This window comes from Corylus avellana, chromosome ca11 (assembly GCF_901000735.1).
Source record: "Corylus avellana chromosome ca11, CavTom2PMs-1.0".
NCBI classification, from domain to species: domain Eukaryota; kingdom Viridiplantae; phylum Streptophyta; class Magnoliopsida; order Fagales; family Betulaceae; genus Corylus; species Corylus avellana.
Genome location: NC_081551.1, coordinates 7,483,246 through 7,502,400, shown reverse-complemented (window position 1 = coordinate 7,502,400; position 19,155 = coordinate 7,483,246). Strand labels below are relative to the sequence as shown.

At 35.8% G+C, this 19,155-nt stretch overlaps 1 protein-coding gene across 1 annotated transcript; it reads left to right on the top strand.

Annotated features, from left to right (window-relative positions):
* Positions 1 to 1,543: 1,543 nt before the first annotated feature.
* Positions 1,544 to 2,632, top strand: LOC132164984 (F-box protein At3g07870-like). The gene has a single exon (XM_059575498.1). The coding sequence runs from the start codon at positions 1,544 to 1,546 to the stop codon at positions 2,630 to 2,632; it is 1,089 nt and encodes a 362-aa protein (XP_059431481.1).
* The last annotated feature ends 16,523 nt before the right edge of the window (positions 2,633 to 19,155 follow it).

Sequence of the window (19,155 nt, the reverse complement as noted above, 5' to 3'; positions counted from 1 at the left end):
AATTTTCTGATGTGCTAATTTTTAGCACGTCAAAAAATATTTTTTGACGTCGCATTTTTTGCCACGTCAGAAAATATTTTCTGACGTGGTAAAAATTATGTACTGTTTGTCATGTTAAAAAATACCAATTTTTTTGTAGTGTGGGGGTGGCTCATGGAGCCTAGGGGGTGGCCGAAACCACCCCCAACCACCATTCGGGGTGGTTTCGGCCACCTCCAATTTTTTTTCCTTCTCGTTTTGTTTTTTTTTTCAAATACATTTTTTTTTAATTTTTAAAAAAAATTAAGTAGGTGCTATGTGTCAACATTTGATTGATCTACGTGAAATTTTGTTAGGTCAACTAACGGTCAACTGACGGAGGACTAACTTGGTCATTTATCAAACCATAGGGACCTCCTATGATAAAAACCAAACCCCAAAGAAAAAAAAAAAAAAAAGTTATCAAATCCCATAGGGTACTTAGTATTTAACCCTTCTACTTGTTTCTGGCTATTCTTTTCTTATTTTTTTTCTTCTAGTTTTGACCAATTCTGATTCTTTGACATTTAAGTGTCCGCGCCTTCTGGTTTTATCTTAATTGTTTTGGTATTTTTGTTTATTTTATTTATTAGACTTTTCCTCCGTCATTCTCTACTCTTTTAATTTGCGAAGAAGTCATGGGCAATAATAACTAGTTTTTAATGATTTTTCTAGATATCAACCGGATCGGAGCTGTATAGAATGCTTCTGGTATTTCAACAGAAATTCAGATTGAAGGTTTCAATCTTAAATAACCTTATTATTTTTATTGTTCGATGGCTGTAACATTATTATTATTAAATATATTGGAGATATATATTGAAGAAGAGAAAGAAAGAAGAGAGAGCCGAAGCATGTAATGGACTATATTATAGCAACTACCAAGACTATTATTGAGAATATATGTGTATGTAGGATTACAGAGACCTAGAGACCTCTATTTATAGAGAGGTTATGAGTGACCTAATAGACTAAGAAAAAGTAAACCTAATAGACCTATAATACATAAAGAAGTAAATAACTCAAGAATAATATATAATATATTCTTAACAATTATTTTTTGTCAAACTAATTAAATTGGTGAATGTATGTGTGTACATACATAATAGTTGTTCTCTCCGTCTCCCTCTCTGGCTTTTCTTTGTAAGTGGAAATTGTTTTGAAAACCACCGTCCATACGCCTTAACCATTATTTTTTGTTTTCAAAAACGGTTTGCCAAACGCATTTTTATTGAAAAAACAATAGAAAACGATTTTTGGTTTTTGTTCTCAAAAACAAAAACAGAAATTGATTTGCCAAACGAGTCCCTATATATATATATATATATATATATATGTACTCCCACAGCTAGGCACTTGTATTGTTGCGTACGTAAGTGACTTTGGTTTTGGTTTCTGCTCCAATTTAGAGTTGTGTTTTTAGCCGACACCCTTCTGCCATCACATACATAACAACTTAGTTTCCAAAGGAAACTCGATGAACAACCTAAGCATGATGAAACCCTGCCAACGGAGTAAAGCATGCATGGAGCACTACCTCCCGACAGAGACGCTGTTTGACATCTTTGCACGACTACCCGTCAAGTCACTCTTGCGCTTCAGGTGCGTCTCTCCGCTATGGTGCAACATCATCGACGATCCATCCCTTGCTTACATGCACCGGCTCCGGTGCGCTGAAGAGCCTAAAGTTTTACTTCTTGATCCTCCCACTGACCAACCGGTACCGGAGGTGATGTTTGGAGAAGATGGGATGTTCTTGAAGGCCAGTTTGAATTTACTCACGAGGTTTGCAGATTCCAAAGAATATTTTCTACAGGGCTGGTGTAATGGTTTGCTCTGCTTCACAAAAAAGTTCTGTGCCGACAGCCCTCTGTTTTTGCTTAATCCTCTGAGGCAAGAAGTTGTACAAGTGCAACCACCATCACCATGGATAGACAAGCCCCAATACAGCTGGCTGAGGAGAGTATATGGTTTAGGGTTTGACTCTTCAACAAATACGTACAAGATTGTTGGACTCTTGTGCGGTATATCGGCTCAAGTGTACACTCTTGGAGGCTCGTGGAGAGCCATTACCGAAGGTCAAGGACCTCCTTGTGCTGTGTTTGGATGGCCTATATACGCATGTGGAGCGCTTCATTGGCTTGTTAAACTTGGTGCCGGCACTGAGGGTGATCTAGGTAGAGGCAAGATTGTTTATTTTGATGTTGGGAAGGAGGAATTTGGGTTGATTTCTCGACCCGAATTTCGCCCGAGTCATTTAGTTGATCTCAGAGGAGACTTGGCCATTGTTGATCGGTCATCTGATAAGGATATTAAGGTATGGGTAATGAAGGAATATGAGAAGAAAGAGTGGGTCAAAGAATACAAGATTGGTCTGGCAGGGGTGCCCCGTAAAGCACAAGTTCGAGTCATGGGGCTATGTGAACATGGTGAAATACTACTGAAGCTGAAGCAGAAGAAGAAGCAGGACAAATCTAGAAATAATTATTTGTTCTATAATCCAAAGACAGATATGCTAAAGTACAGCCACATTCCAAGCCTCAATGGAGACACACAAGTCCTATGTCACATGAGTACCCCGCTATCAGTAGCTAAGTTTCGGGCAGCAGAGTAATGGTTCAAGCCTTCGTTTATTTATTATTATTATTATTATTTTTGTCTTTCCCATGTTCAAAATTGTCAATTAGCACCATTCTCAATAAAGAACAAGATATTTAATTGAATTCATGTACATGGTTTAGTACAGACAATCGACAACCAAGGCTATTGCATAATTTACAAACCCATTATGTTGAGAATGGTATGAAGAAAGTCTTGAAGTGCTACACCATTGCTCGATCTGTAATTCTTTCACTCACTAATAGTAGTGACTAAATCGGTTGGGACCACACCTAATTAAGCGAAAGTCACTAGTTCGAATCCTCTTCTCTCTTCTTGTGCAGACATGTCAAAAAAAAAAATAGTGACTAAATATCTTCTGCATTTAGATAAATAATAATTATTTTCTGTACTGTATACAGTAATGATAAACAGTATCTATACCTTAATACACAGATGAACCAAAATTTTCTTATATTCTTTTTATGAGTCTGAACATTTTTCTCATATTCTTTTTTGCACCTTACAATGGTACATTAGCATAAGTTATAAATCTTAATGAATGTGTATTATAGATCAACATTATTATTATCTAGATCATTGATGTGCATTAAAAAGAGAATTACATCAGCTCAAGGTACTCTTTCGAATATTAATCAATTGGTTTGAAAAATTCAATTTTCCAGCACAAACATATCAGAACCTCCATAATTACATCCAAATCCATTATTAGAACATAGAACTATACGCACCAAACTAAGAACAATCAATGAATCATTTAACACTTGCATTAACTCTGAAATTGACACGTGGAATTTTTTTCAGATATATGAAGACAAAAAAAGGAATCAGAAAAATGCCGGATTTAAACAACGAGATGCTAAATAAGTTCATAACAACATTGATCTTCACCACTGTTTTTTATTCTTTTTTTATTTTTTATTTTTTTTCATATACATCAAAGCAACCTACTGATAAGTGCCAAATATTGCATATTTGGACCCCTTTATTTACATTAGTTAATCATTTAGTTGTGTCGTTATTTAATATTTTGTATTAGTTTTATGTTTTTAATGTTTTGTAGGTCAATAAAGAAAAACTACAGCTTTAAAAGGGAAAATGCAAAGTTTGAAAGAAAGCATAATTTGAGAAGACCTAGATGATGTGGTTAAGTCTAACCAAATCCAAGAAAATGTTAAATCGGATTAAACATCAAAGTGGATTAAAGATCAGATTGGATAAGATTTCGGATTGGATTCAAATTCAGATTCTGCATATATCTCAGTATTTTGACCATAACTTTCTACTCAAATATCAGATTGAAGTGATTCGAATGGCATTGGAAAGCTAACTCAAAATACTAAAATTCGTTGTGAAATAGGATTTTCCTAATTCGGACGGTTACTATGTCAAAATCGCCCCGTAATTAAAGGACACAAATTTGGACGAATCCTATTTCGATTTCAGACTTCTATTTTGACTGGGAGACAAACCTCCGAATTATCTAGGTTTAATATCGCTTTTAGGACTTTCCTAAGCCTATAAATAGACTTCTTTGCATTCAAGAAAATATAGAATTTCAGAGAGCAAAATTCTACAGTTTTTCTCTTTTTAGTTTAGGGGGAAAAAGATAAAAAAAGCTTCTCAAACAACCAGCCGTTTTCGATTTAGCCCCCTAATGTTTCAAAAGTGATAAAGTAGCCCTCCAAACTACTAAACTATTGCATTTTGACCACTCTATTAGTCAAAACCGTCAGTTTGGATGGAAACTGCAAAACTGCATCATTTTGTTGGGGGGCTACTTTATCACTTTCTAAACATTAGGGCGCTAAAATGAAAACGGCTGGTAGTTTGGGGGAGCTTTTTTATACTTTTTCCCAAATTTTTTTTTTTCTTCATAAAAAGGCATTGTAATAACTTACCCATAACAAAACGACGTCGTTTTGCAGTTTTCGTCCAAACTGACTGTTTTGACTAACGAATTGGCCAAAATGCAATAGTTTGGTAGTTTGGAGGGCTCCTTTATCACTTTTGGAACATTAGGGGGCTAAATCGAAAACGGCTGGTAATTTGGGGGACTTTTTTATATTTTTCCCTTAGTTTAGGTTTTATTTTATGTGGAGCTAATTTCCAACTAAGATTGGAGATGAAGCCTCACCGATGAAGAACGACATCACTTTTATGTAAGTCTTTATTTATCTGATTTTATTGAGTTTTATATTTCAATTGTTTTACTTCTAATCAATGTGTGGAGTGATTCTTGGATATCTCTTGTGATTCAAGGATACATGTGATGATTTGAGATATTTTTATATAATTGATTGCTTGGTTTTTAACTCATAAAAATTGGATATCCCTTGTGATTTGTTCTATGGATACATCTGATGTTTCAATTGAATTTGGATTCCTTTTGTGATTTGGTCAATGAATGGATACATGGGATGGTTTTGATTAATTCTTTGAAGCATAGTAAAACATACATAAGATTTAAATTGTGAGAACTTCGGATAAATATTAATGAACATGAAGTATGTTGTTATGATTCGGTGAGTGTGGATTCCTAAACCTTAGTCTTTACCTTTTGTTTTATTTTATTTAGCTTATGTTTATCCTTTAATTTTCAAAACTCAAAATTCAAACCCTTTTTGGAACTAGGTTAGGGTAAAATTAGTTTAGATATAAGTTGTTCTTTCAAAAGTACAATTCTCTGTGGGTTTGACGTCGCATTTGCAATCCATTAACTACAATTGATTCGTGCACTTGCGAGTTAAATAAATTTGCACAACACCTATTTGCAATATTCGACTCTATAATTCCCTTAGAATTTATAGTCAAAGTCCTAAGTAGTTTTTTAAGGAGTCATTATCTTTTCCTAATAGATAGTATTTTTATGAAAAGACAATTCCTTGGTTTGTTCAGTGCCCTATGATCTCAGCATCAACACATCAATCCGAAGACACCACTTCGCTTGATCAAGGTAGATCACCAAGATTCGATATAGAACAGTCTTACTCAAAAGATAGTTGCCTCAGTTCCATTTACCGAGCGCGAACTTTCTATATATGTTTAAGGATACATGGATTATAGACTAAGACCTTATGTGATAACCATGTTACTCACACCTATAGTCATATTCAACGTTATCCTATGACCTGTTACATGCATGATGAACTATTTGGCAATAAGCATGTAAAAGACATTTTATACGTCATACACTCAAAATAATTTAATCAGTGAATAAAATATATATTCATTACAAAAACATTGAATGTCAGCATAGATATAAAATCCCTAGGATTCGGGGCACAATCCCCAACAATCTCCTATTTGCCTTCAATTCCAATGAGGCATATATTTGACTCACATTCCTTCCAAGTGAGATTCGAAAATATTTTGTAGCAAGGTCTTAGTGAATGGGTCTGCCAAGTTCTCAGCCGATAGAATCTTAGCTACAGTTATATCTCCTTGAGATACTATCTCTCTTATAAGATGATACTTGCGCTTGATGTGTTTCCATCTCCTCTAATTCTTTGGTTCTTTAGATTGTGCAACTGTTATTGCAAAACAACATGATGGACTATCTGCATGACACCAAGATACGCTATGAACTTCTTAAACTAGACTGCCTCTTTTGCAACCTCAAAAGCTACGACATACTCAGCTTCCATAATGGAGTCAACAATATAAGATTTCTTAACACTTATTCAACTAATGGCTCCTCCACCAAGGGTAAAGACATACCCTAAGATTGGAAGTCAGAATCTGTGTAACTAGTCGCTATTAAATCCTCCCAATGGTAGACAAGCATGTAATCCTTCATTCTCTGTAGATACTTGAGTTTATGCTTTACTGTTACCCAATGCAAATGTCTAGGATTTGATTGATATCTGTTGACCATACCTATTGCAAAACAAATGTCAGGTCTAGTGCGCAACATAGCACAAGCTCTTGGAGTTTGTCATGCTAAACGTTGCTAGGACCTTATTTACATATGCAGCTTGGGATAAACCTATCATCCTATTCCGGAGATCTTGCAAAAGCTCTATCCCTAGGATATAGCTTGCTTCTCCCTAGTCCTTCATATCAAACTGATTTGACAACCATATTTTTACTGTTGATAACGTCCCCACATCATTTCCAATGAGTATAATGTCATCAACATACAACACCAAAAATGTTACTACATTGTCACCACATTTCTTGTATACACATGGTTCATCAAGGTTTTGGTCAAAACCATACTGATTGATTGTCTTGTCAAACCTGATGTTCCATGATGAGATGCTTGCTTGAGTCCATAAATGGATCTTTGCAATTTACACACCATATCCCTTTGGTTCTTAGTTATAAAGCTGTCTGCGTCATTTAGATGTCCTCGCCATAGAAATGTTGTTTTAACATCCATTTTCCATATATCATAGTCATAATGAGTGGCAATAGCTAGGAGTATATGGATGGACTTAAGCATGGCTACATACAAAAAGGTTTCTTCATAATCAATTTCGTCTTTCTGAGTAAAAGCTTTTTGCCACTAGTCTTACTTTGAATGTTTCAACCTTCCCATCCACTACTGTTTTTCTCTTGTAAACTCATTTACAACCAATCGGTTTAATACCGTTGGGTGCCTTTACAAGAGTCCAAACTTTTTTGGAATGCATAGATTCCAAATCACTTTCCATAGCTTCAATCCAATGGTCTGCATCCACATCATTCACCGCTTCTTCGTAGGTTCTTGGTTTTGATTCGGTGATGCCCCAAAACTTTAAAACCCAATTATGGCCATTAAGGAACGCAAGCATTTTATTTTTATTTTTATAATGCAACCATTGCTTACAATTTTTTTAAAAACACTTATTTTAAGAAACAACCAAAAATTCTATTTTTAGCTTTTGATTGAACGTTCGATGGGGACTACTGAACGTTCGATCTTAACCCTAGTGCGAATATTCAAGGACATACACTGATTGTTTGATTTGCAACCCTAGATCCATTGGGTAATAGTACACCAAACGTTCGAGCTTAGTACCGAACATTCGATTACAGTCTGAAAATCAATTTTAACCAATTCTCCACCAAAGTCCACCTTGTCCCACATGTAGACCTCCCACCCCTTATAAATACCCCCACTTCTGCCCTTCAGCCTCCATCCATCACTTCCACACCCCATTAACCCTAAACCTAGTAGAGAGAGAAAAGAAGGTCTTGAAGTTTCCTTGCCCACTTTAAGTTAAGCCCTTTTTGGCAAATTGATTTTTATGTTGTTCATATAATTTATATGCTTCTTGCCAGGTTGTAAAGTGCCATGTTAAGCTTGTGCTATGATTTTCCTTGAAAAGCAAAATGATTTTTAGAACATTTTAAAAACGCACCTCAATTACTTAAACTTGAATGTTGTTAGGCCTTAATATGTTTGAATGAACCCATTAAGGGCCTAGGGTGAAATTTGTTACATAATGGTTTGAACATAGGAGCTTTCCATGAACCCTAGCATTCTTATAGAACGTCCCATGCACTCTGATCGAATGTTCAACCTCAAGCCTGAATGTTAGGGGTGTCAAAAATTACCGGAAAACCGGGACCCGGTTCCAGTTCCGATTGCAAAAAAACCAAAAACGGGGGACCCCGGTTCCGGTCCTGGTTTTGGTACCTGGTAAAAGCCGAGAAATCGGAACCGGGTGCATATATATATACTTTTGTTTTTTTTTATTTTAGGTTTAAGTTAATTACTTCATGCCTCTCTCTTTCTCTCTCTCTCCCCCCTTCGTGCCTCTCTCTCTCGTCAGTCAACAACTCAACACCACTCTCTCTTTCACTTCCGCCACCCATCACACATGAAGCCTTTTGCAAACTCCAGTGCGCCAGTGCGAGAGACTTGGAGGTTTCACCACCATCAGTGCATCTCGCCAGTTAGAGATGTGTTTGGTTCCCGAGAAACAGTGTGAAAATAAAATTCTTTCTGGCCGATTGTTGCTTATTTTGCTAAATTAATTTGTGGGCTTGGCCGATTGTTGCTTATTTTGCTAAGTTGAGTTGTGGGTTTGGCCGATTGTTGGTTATTTTGCTAAATTAAGTTGTGGGTTTGGCTGATTGTTGCTTATTTTGCTAAGTTGAGTTATGGGTTTGGCCAATTGTTGCTTATTTTGCTAAGTTGAGTTGTGGGTTTGGCCAAAAATTGGCTTCTTTGTTGTCCGTGTTTGATTGAAGCTATAATAAACGGATGGCTTATTGATAAATTTTAGCTCGAAATTCCCTTAAGTTTCAATTTTTTCATGTTATATTCTTTGCGTTTCTGGTGGAAATAAAAATTAATGGGTAGAAAGTTGTTTAATTTTTATTTTGCAATTGAATCTTGAATTTTTCTTTTCATTAATCAATTTTCTTAAAAAACCGGTTACCGGACCGGGTAAAAACCGGAATTGGCCAGTAACCGAGACCCCGGATAACTGAAACCCGGTTCCCGGTTTCGATTTCCCAAAACCAAGAACAGGGGTACCCCGATTTCGGTCCCCGGTTTTGGCCAAAAACTGAGAAACCGAACCGAGTTGACACCCCTGTCGAATGTTCGAGCATATGCCAGAACGTTCGACCATATGCCAGAACGTTCAACGAGTCTAGAATGAGTAAAATTAGGGTTATATGACCTTTTAGCTAGTTGCTTCTCAATTAAGGCCCTATGTGTTTAAAATAGGTTCTCTAGTACTGTGCATAATGATGAACCATGTTTTGTTATAGTTGTAACTGCGTATGTCGGAGGATTTGAGCGAGCGTACGAGGTAAGTAAATACTTATGATTGTTTTCCATAAAATGTGCGATATGTCAGCTGACTGAGCACACGTATGTTTTGAGCATAATTACTTTTCATGCAAATGGTTAAATGACTTAATAAGAGATTAATAAAGTGCATTATATGATATGATACACAAGTACGTTCGGTATAATGATCATGAGCTTACCATATAAACTTGATTCTATGATCAAATATATTGGGAATGGTGTCCAAAACTCTAATTGATGGGATAATGTTTTGATTGTGTATTGTCTGATTATATGCATGTGAGATCCCTAAGATGCATTGTATTTGAGTGATGGTGTAGGTATCACAAAATATCATACTCAAAGGTCCTTGCAACTTATAAGAACTATTGTTCGTAATCGTAAATAGAACTAGGAACTTCATCTAGACTATAACATATTAAACCTCAAATAATTTGTCTTGGTCATGAGAAGCAAGGAGGCTTTAGGTTAACATGTTGGGGCATTGGCAGGGTTATGTGATGTAGATCGGAGTGCCTCGTTTGCAGCCCACATCTAGAAGAGCCTAAACCCGAGTGCTTGGTCCGGAGACCATCCGGACGCCTATGTTATTTTCTATTATTTAGTGCTTTATTTTCGTGGCCGTCCAAACGGTGTTATGTTTCGTCTGGACAGCCATCAGAGCTTTTTCGTGTTTAGGTGTTAGGCTTGCTCCCGTCCTGACCGCATTATGTTCCATCCGAAAGGGCGCTATAGGGTTTCATGGTTTTTTAAGCATTATGTCTGTGGCCATTCAGGTGAGCTCCGAAGAAGTCCAATCCAAGTTAGTTTCATATTTTTATTAGGTTTAGGGTTTGGGAGCCTATAAATACATGCTTATAACATCCAGAAATGTAGTTGTTGATTATATATGAGTTTTTTTCAATAAGATTACTTAGACTTGAGTTTCTTCATGATGTTCCTTCAAAACCTAGAGATTATCTAGCTTGAAAAGAAGATTTCCTAGATCCATTGATAGTCTCGAGATCTAGAAATACTTATTTGTTCATTACTGTTGTTATTCGATGCGGCCCACTAAATCACGCTACATTAGTTAGTATTAGAGCCCAAGTTACTTTCCATGAATGGGGAGGGGCAACCGTTGTACATACATTAACGAAGTGCACATGTGCATGGACGTGGCACGTAAGGAGCAACCAACAATTCGTTTGTGGAACATTGGGGATAGGTTTGGTGGTGTAGTTGTGTAGAAGAGGGAGCGTGAGCGCACCTAACACGGGGTCCCTACCAATCACTTAGCCGACATGGGTGGTCCTAACATTCGTCGTCGTTGACCAAGACCATGGTATGTAGGGGCGGAAGACAGATTTATCGTTGAGAGTGAACCTGTCAATCCTTTTGTGGAGTTCGGAGGAAATTTCCTATGGCACAAGCTCATGCTATTTCATGGGAAGCAGGCGTCAAGCTCGACACCCATAGCTTCCAAGGTTGTTTACATCCCAAAGAATCCCGATTAAAGAAAAGATAGAAAAGTCCGGCAAAAAGAAGGTGCCTAGGGAGGCGGCGTAGAGGACGAATCAATAGGCGATTGGAGGATCATATGGAGACCCTGTGGAAACAACTAGAGGCCCTCACGACCCAATTTGGCAACATGGGTGGTCCTAACATTCGTCACTGTCAACCAACTCCACGTTTTGTGGATGAAGATAACGTGATTGTTGTTAGTAGGGCGCAATCTCAACGAAGGAAGGCACAAATTGAGACGGAGATTCCACGACAGGTCAACTTGACCGTTATTTGCAATCCTCAACTCCAACTACCAAATCCATATTCTGTGGAGAAGGTAAATCTGTTGATGAAGAGTTCCAAGAACCTGAGTTCATTGATAAGGAGTTCAGACATGAAGATGTTGAAGATTCTTCACAAAGATTCATGGATTGGGATTCTCCACCAACCTATGATGACGATATCGGCGATGAAGATCCTAAGGAAAGAGCCATTCCATCCGACCTAGAGGAGGAGCACGAAGAAGATGGGTTTCCTCCCATGTTTGGCGGCCTCTACCCCGAAGAAGATGACCCATAGGAAGAAGGACGACCCACGAATGATATCGCAGATTATTATGAGGAGGATGAAGACCTTCCAAGTGAAGAGCCTAATTTCAATGATGAAGAATTAGGTTATATGGATTTCCTTGGTGTAGACGATATCGTGTTAGATTCTCAAAACAATAATTGTGATGAGTTTTCTGCAAATGAGGAGAATTACATATTCACAAGGGAGACAACAACTGACCCATTCTTGAGTGTCTTCATGGCATGTGGAAGGGAAAAGGCACGAGGGAAGCATGGCAAGCCTGAGATCCTCATTTGAAGCCTCGTCTGGAGACCGTCCAGATGCCTATGTTCTTTTTCGCTATTTAGTGCTTTTTTTTACGTGATTGTCCAAACAGCGTTATGCTCCGTTCGGACGGCCATCACAGCTTCTTCATGTTTAGGTGTTAGGTCTACTCCTGTCCGGACAACATTATGTTTCGTCTGGACGGGCGCCGTAGGGTTTCATGGCTTTTTAAGCGTTATGTTCGTGGCTGTTCGGACGACTCTAAGTTTCGTCCAGACGAGCTCCGTAGAAGTCCAATCCGAGTTAGTTTCATATTTTTATTAGATTTAGGGTTTGGGGGCCTATAAATACATGCTTATAGTCTCCAGAAACATAGTTGTTGATTATATATGAGTTTTGTTCAATAAGATTACTCAGAGTTGAGTTTCTTCACGATGTTCCTTCAAAACCTAGAGAGTATCTAGCTTTTAGAGAAGATTTCTTAGATCCATTGATAGTTTCAAGATTTAGAAATACCTATATGTTTATTACTGTTGTTATTCACTGCAGCCCACTAAGTCACACGACATCATTATGCTATACACCGAATAGGATCACATGAGTCATTATTTGTTTATAGTTTCATAACAAATGATGTATGTGCACGACGACTTAACATTTATTCTAAATCCTAAGGAGTTCATGAACTCATATGTGAAGTGTTGATTACTTAGATGTATCAAATAGTGAGACCTATCGTTGGTCGAAACAACCTCAATACATTAGGTAATCGCATGTAGCATTGTGGGAACACCAAGTTCAAGAATGAATCCAAATCCTTTGTCGAAGAACAAAGAAATAAGGAATATTCCCCTTGTTATATATATAATGGGAAAAATTATCCTAAAGCTCAGGTCTGAGTGTTTTCAGTAAGTACACTGAAAACTTATACATGTATAAGGTGACATGTATTCTCAAAAGGTGCATAGGGATAATCTTGAATTTAAATCAGTGACTCTAGGAAACGAGGTAGTGATCAAAGTTACAGTTCATAGACTTTGGTTCGACTACGAAATGATTCCATGGAGGGGTAACATGCTATTAATAAGTACGTAAGAAGGATTGATTGATTTAATAAAAAATAATCATTAGAATGCAATCACAATTATTTAGTGGAATTAATTGTGATTAAATAGAGTCGTGTGACAGGCCTATTAAGTTAATGATATTTTTCTTTTAGGTCCCTCTTTGAGTTGATATAAATTGACTAATAAATTATATAGTTCTTCAGTTATTTATTTATTTAATGAGATGCTTTATTTTGATAAAACATGGGCCAAAACATTTATTAATCTTATTGGTTATTTGGGAAAATTGGATTTGGTAATTAAATAGAGCAATAGGCTCATAATTTAACTCCTACAGGCTAAGGAATTAAAATAATGCTTGAGCTTATGATTTTAATTCTTTAGGCTTAATGAAATTAAATCCAAGGGCCAAAGTTAAGTGAAAGGAACATTGGACTTGAGGATAAAACCCAAGTCCAAGTGTTAAACTAAGTGGGAGTGGGCTAGGGCTAGAAGCCCTAGCCTAGGCGCCCATGGCTATGTAAGTAGAAGGGCAGGAAGTCATTTGACCCCCCTTGGCTGACTTCTACAAGGACTGGGATTTCTAATCCCAGTCCCACATGGTTTAAAAATTGTTTTCTCCTAGGATCTCAATATTATAAATTAAGGTTCAATTGAGAAGCAAAGTGTCTGAAACAGCTCATAAACTTGTGATTTTTGCGAAAACAAAAAACACATCACTCTCCCACAAGAGTGAATACACGGCCACTAGCTAGGGAGATTTATTCTTTCAAAGTTTTTTGATGAGTGCCAAATATTGTATATTTAGGCCCCTTAACTTGTATTTGTTAAGTTCTTAGCTTTGTTATTTTTTGATTTTTTGGTTAGTTTTCGTGTTTTGCAGGTCATTGAGAGAAAAATGAGCTTTGAAGATGGAAATTTGCAAAGAACTTAAATACCCTGGTAGTGTGATCGAGCACTCGAGCCCATGCAAGACACGCTCGAGCGCACATCCATGTCAGCCCTAGCACGCAGCGCTTAAAGCTGCACCATAGAAGCCCTGAAGACCTGAGTGCGCTCGAGCGCACCATGAGTGCGATCGAGCACACTCAGGCGAACCTGGCAATGCTGAAACCCTAGTTTTTTTATTATTTGTAGCGTATTTTTCTTTTGTAACCCTACACTGAAGGCGCTGTTTAGAGCAAAATACTACTTTGTTGTCGTTCTTGAGCTTTTGCTTGGTTTTCTGTTGTAAGTTTTATGTTTTTGATGATTACAATTCAGTTTGTTTTGACTTTTGTTATCATGAGAGGTTAAAACCTTCAACTAAGGTTGAAGATATATCCTCATCATTGATAAGCATTCATGTTCTTGTCGTTTTATGTATACAATTCGATGTTTAATTAAATTGTTGATCAAAATCAATTCAATTGCATTGATTAATTTTATTTGATTGAATGTTGTGTCTTTTATTCATGCAAGTTTTATATTCGTTGTGTTTCATCCTCGGATACGTCGAATGATTTGATTGAGACTTATATCCATTGTGATTCCTGGATACAATGGATGATTTGATCTCAATTGGATATTCGTTGTGATTCATTTAACGGATTGATTCATCGAATGATTTAATATGCGTGTTTAGAAATTTTGAACAATGTAGAAAACTTATTGTTTGTCGGTTGTATGCATAAAATGCAAGAATATGTTGTTTGATTTGGCGAAGTGGATTTAGAAAACCTTAGTGCTTTTCTATTAATTGTTGTTAAATCATTTTGTTTATTTTAGTTTGCACGACACAAATTGAAATTGTGGAACTAGGTTGAAATAGAATTAGTTTAAATTAGAAAGTTGATTTTTACAAACACAATTCCTTGTGGATCAACCTCGCACTTGCACACACTTTACTGCACACGACTTGTGCACTTGCGAGTATAATTAAATTTGTACATCATTTTGCTTCTAGTTTTCCCCCGTTCTTACGAAAATTTTGTGAGACCACACTCACAATCATATTCAGTCATCAAAGAGAAGATCTAATGGAGCATGGACTCATGTTTGAAGTTTTCAAGTTTGTTGGAACGTCAACTACTCAATCCAACACCATGGGAAGAACGGTTACACACACTTACGAGCCAATTCCTAGGAGAGGCTGAAACTACATGCAAGTAATCTAACTTATGTGTTTGCCTTAAAGATATTGTATTACAAGTCCCTCCGGACAGCGTCAACTTTGCTGAGAATGGGTAATATCTCGAGTAGACTATGTATGATAGTTATGACCTATTATGACATTAGTTTTCTACATTAAAACTTATAGACGTTTATCACTGGGATGGCATCTACACGTTTCAGAAACCAAAACTATACTTTTATAGTGTAATAATAGAGGCAACACCTCATTTGCTTACAAAATATATGTTTACTTCTAGATATAAACAAGAGCTCATTTCATACTTGACTGTAAGATTTACTTACTAGGTCTTAGACTTACGCAGTATTTGCGGCTTGTCAGGTTATCTCTTTTAAGAGAACTTTTAAAGGAGAGAAGTTAGGAGTTTGTTTTGCATATACTAGGTTGATTGATATGACTGTTTTCGGTTTGAAAGTTCAAGTCTATAATTGATGGTAATGCATGCATACCTTCTTTTTTTTTTTAATATCTCAGGAGTCAAATCTGTCATTTTCACCTTTCGATTACATTTATTCTGAGTATGTTAGATGAGCCCTTCTAGTTAGTTACCAGTTAACTAAACTGTAGGAATCGCTAGTAACCTCACAAAAATGGTCAATGCCAGTTTTGGGGGCGTTATAGATTCAGTTATAAAGGCCTCTCCCAAGTATTTGTCAGGTGCCCGGACAATCCTCCCACTGTGACGTAGTATGATAAGCAAATTTTTTAGCTTAGCTTTCTTTTCTTGGTATTGGTATCCATTTTTTTTTTTTTTTTGGCTTGCAAATTTTTTGTATTGGTATCATTTTTTTTTTTTTTACAAAATAATTTTTTAAAAAGGTTAACATTAATCATTTTTATATAAAAAAGGTTGCTATAAAATAGAAAGAAAAAAACAATACAGTCATTTATTGTCATTTTTGCAACTAAAAACATTTATTTATTTATTTATTATTATTATTTTTTTTGAAATAGATCTCATCTTATTATTTAAGTAGAAGCTTGCTCAGCAATTACAACTTCATGAATACACTGGGGATACCCCCTTATCCATAAACGGTCATCGCTGGTGTCTAGAGCATATTTAGCTAGGAGGTGGGTTGAGACATTAGCCTGTCTGTGGACATGATTAACACGCCATTCCAGCAGGTGTTGACAGTTTGCTCGGGCTTCTTCAATCACCATCTCGGGCTTCTTCAAAACTAAAAACACTTTTTTAGTTTTGTTACCAAACATCACTAACATAAAAAACAGCACTTAAGACATGCCATGTAAGAACTTTCCAATAGAAGCACTTTTGAGAAAAGTTCACAAACAAAAGCTCTATTTTTCACCACAATCTCAAACAAGTTCTAAATGTAGCACTTTTTATCAGCTTAAGCTTTCGGGATAAGTGGTAAAATAACATATGCTAGAATATATTTGAATGACCCTAAAGTTAGGGATTTAATGATGATTAGATTAACCTAACTTTAGGAATTTGATGAGATTGAATCACCATAAATTTAGGGATTTGATTAAGATTATATTAATTATATAAGCTCTATAAATAGTGCATTTTGTATAGTAAACTCATCAAGTGAAATAAGAGCAATTGTAGCCTTAGGGCTTTGTTTGTAAATGTAAGTCATAGACCGAGCCACGTAAAATTTATTGATCTTATTTTCTTCATTTTGCTATTTATTTATTTTCTTATTTCATTATTAATTTCTTCATTAATTTGTTAGCTAATGAGAGAGAGGCGGGAGACGTAGTGAGAAGTATTGGAGAACGAGGGAGCTTAGGATCCATTCAGATTTTCTAGAATGTGAGATTCTCAGATTTTTAAATATGAGCCATTCATTACATTTAACGGTCCAAATAAATGCAGGGTTTGTGTGTTACTGAGGCAAATGAGTTTGACATGTTAAAAACTAAAATTAATTACCTCAATAATAAACAAACTTTTATATTTGTGTTACGTGAATGCGTAACAGATCTTGTAACGTGCATTTCAACTGGAAAAAAAGCTGGATCACGCTTTTTCTTTCTACTTATTTTGATAGATTCTAAATTCTGAGGGAATCTAGACCTTTTTGAAATACACGGTTTGTGGATTAAATTTGCATGCTTTTTAAGAATTAAACTAGGAGACAAACTCCTTAACCTACTAGGATACATGATCCTTTATTTAAGGAATAAGTCCCAGTACAACTTAACTTAGGAGGAGTTAGAGATATAGGAACATACCTATTGTCAAAGATATAACTGATAGATCTCTTAGTGCTGCGTCATCTGATGATCTAAAGTCCAAGTCTACTAAGTCTTCTACTGTTCACAAGTCTCCTAGATCAACCACTCTGCAGTTGCCCTTCAGTATTCAACCTCTTCCGACATTTGAACAAGTAACCTTATCTACACCATAAGAATGGAGATAAGGCTACACCAGAAGGATGAGGATGCAGCTAGATTAGATGAATTAGATTATCTCAAATATATTGTATTTATCTTTTGTTAGTTTCTCTGTTTTATCAAGTGCATAGATATACACAAATTATATTATAAATAGACCAATGGTCAGCTATGAAGTTAAGCTGCCATTTTCCACATTTCCGCACTAAATCTTACACCTATTTCCCTAATTCTTTACATTGTAAAGTAATTCTAGAAGTTCCACTTGTATCACCCCAAGAATGATGTGGTTCTTAAAATCACTTTTTGATCAAAATTCAATAATTATCAATTACAAGCCTAATGATAATTTTAAGAGCCACATCATTCTTGGAGGGACACAAAAGTGACACAAGAATTAGAATTAGGGCTGTAAGTAAATCGGTCCGTTCGACAAATTGCTCAATACCCGCTCGGTTTATCTCAACCCGAACTCGAGCTCAATATTGTACAAACTCGCTCATTACTGTATAAACTTGTTCTATTAGTAAATGATACATACCCGACTCGCTTGATAAAACCCAATAAAGGCTCGTGAGCTCAACTCGTTTAAAGCTCGATCGGCTTGTTTGTCCGACTTGTTAACTTTTATATATATATATATATGTTACTAAAAATTAGTTATATAAATTTAAGTATGTATATTAGTAATTAAGTAATATATGTTATATAAATTAGTTAATATTTATGTGTGTATTAGTTAACATACTAACATATTATTTAGTTAATTAATATATACTAAGTAAATAAGAAACTTAGTAAATATAATTAACTATAGGTTACTCGATATTTCTATATATGTTATTTATATTATTATATATACGTGTGTGTTATGTATTAATATTAACATACTAACTAGTAGAGCATCCTGACAGAATAGCCAAACTAGATTCTTTTTTCTTCTTCAAGTATAACTATATACTATATTTATAACTTGCTAATATTATAAATATACTATAGTTTCTATTATCTAGTTATATATAATAATATATTGTTAATTTGCTACCTGTAGATAATTATATACTATGTTCTATAATATGTCTTATATAGTTACGTATTATAAATTAATATTATAGATATGAGCTTGAATACACATTTCATAACTAGGCTTGAACTCGAGCTCGGCTCGAATAAGCATCTTCGTAAATGAGCCAGTCATGAAATCCCAAAGCTCAGCTCAACTCGCCTCGATTACAATCCTATATAGAATAGACCTCATGCTTTACCTATGTTGCAGTAGTTAGTAGTTGAATAGAACATAGAATTTCTATCTAACTACAACTCTACAAACCCTACTAGAATTGAAATAGATAAATAAATAACAACTAACAACTAAAGCATGCTTATCTGATCATGCAATCTCGTAACAATTTGTTTGAACTGTTAGATATAATGGAGGGCTCAAGTTTTAAAATTTGAGAATCTTATATTTTAAAAAATTTGAGGAGATCTCAATCCGTAAGAGAAAAATAAATGATAAATAAAGGGATGTATTTGTCACCAAACTATTCACAAATGGATAAAAATGCATTTTATATTTCGAATAGCTAATGGGATGGATGGTGTTTTAAAGAATTTGCTTAGTCACTTTAGTTAAAAGAAAGAAAAACATAAACTATTGAAAAAAATGCTTTAGTAAGAATGATGTTATGAGTGAATCATTGGACATACGGTGCACCCACACACACATGTGCTCAAATGAGTACATAAATCTCCATGAGCCAATGGATCTTGCATTTGTGGACCGCACACTTTTTTGGGGCCCATGTGATGACGTGGCCAGATGAGCCTGGGGA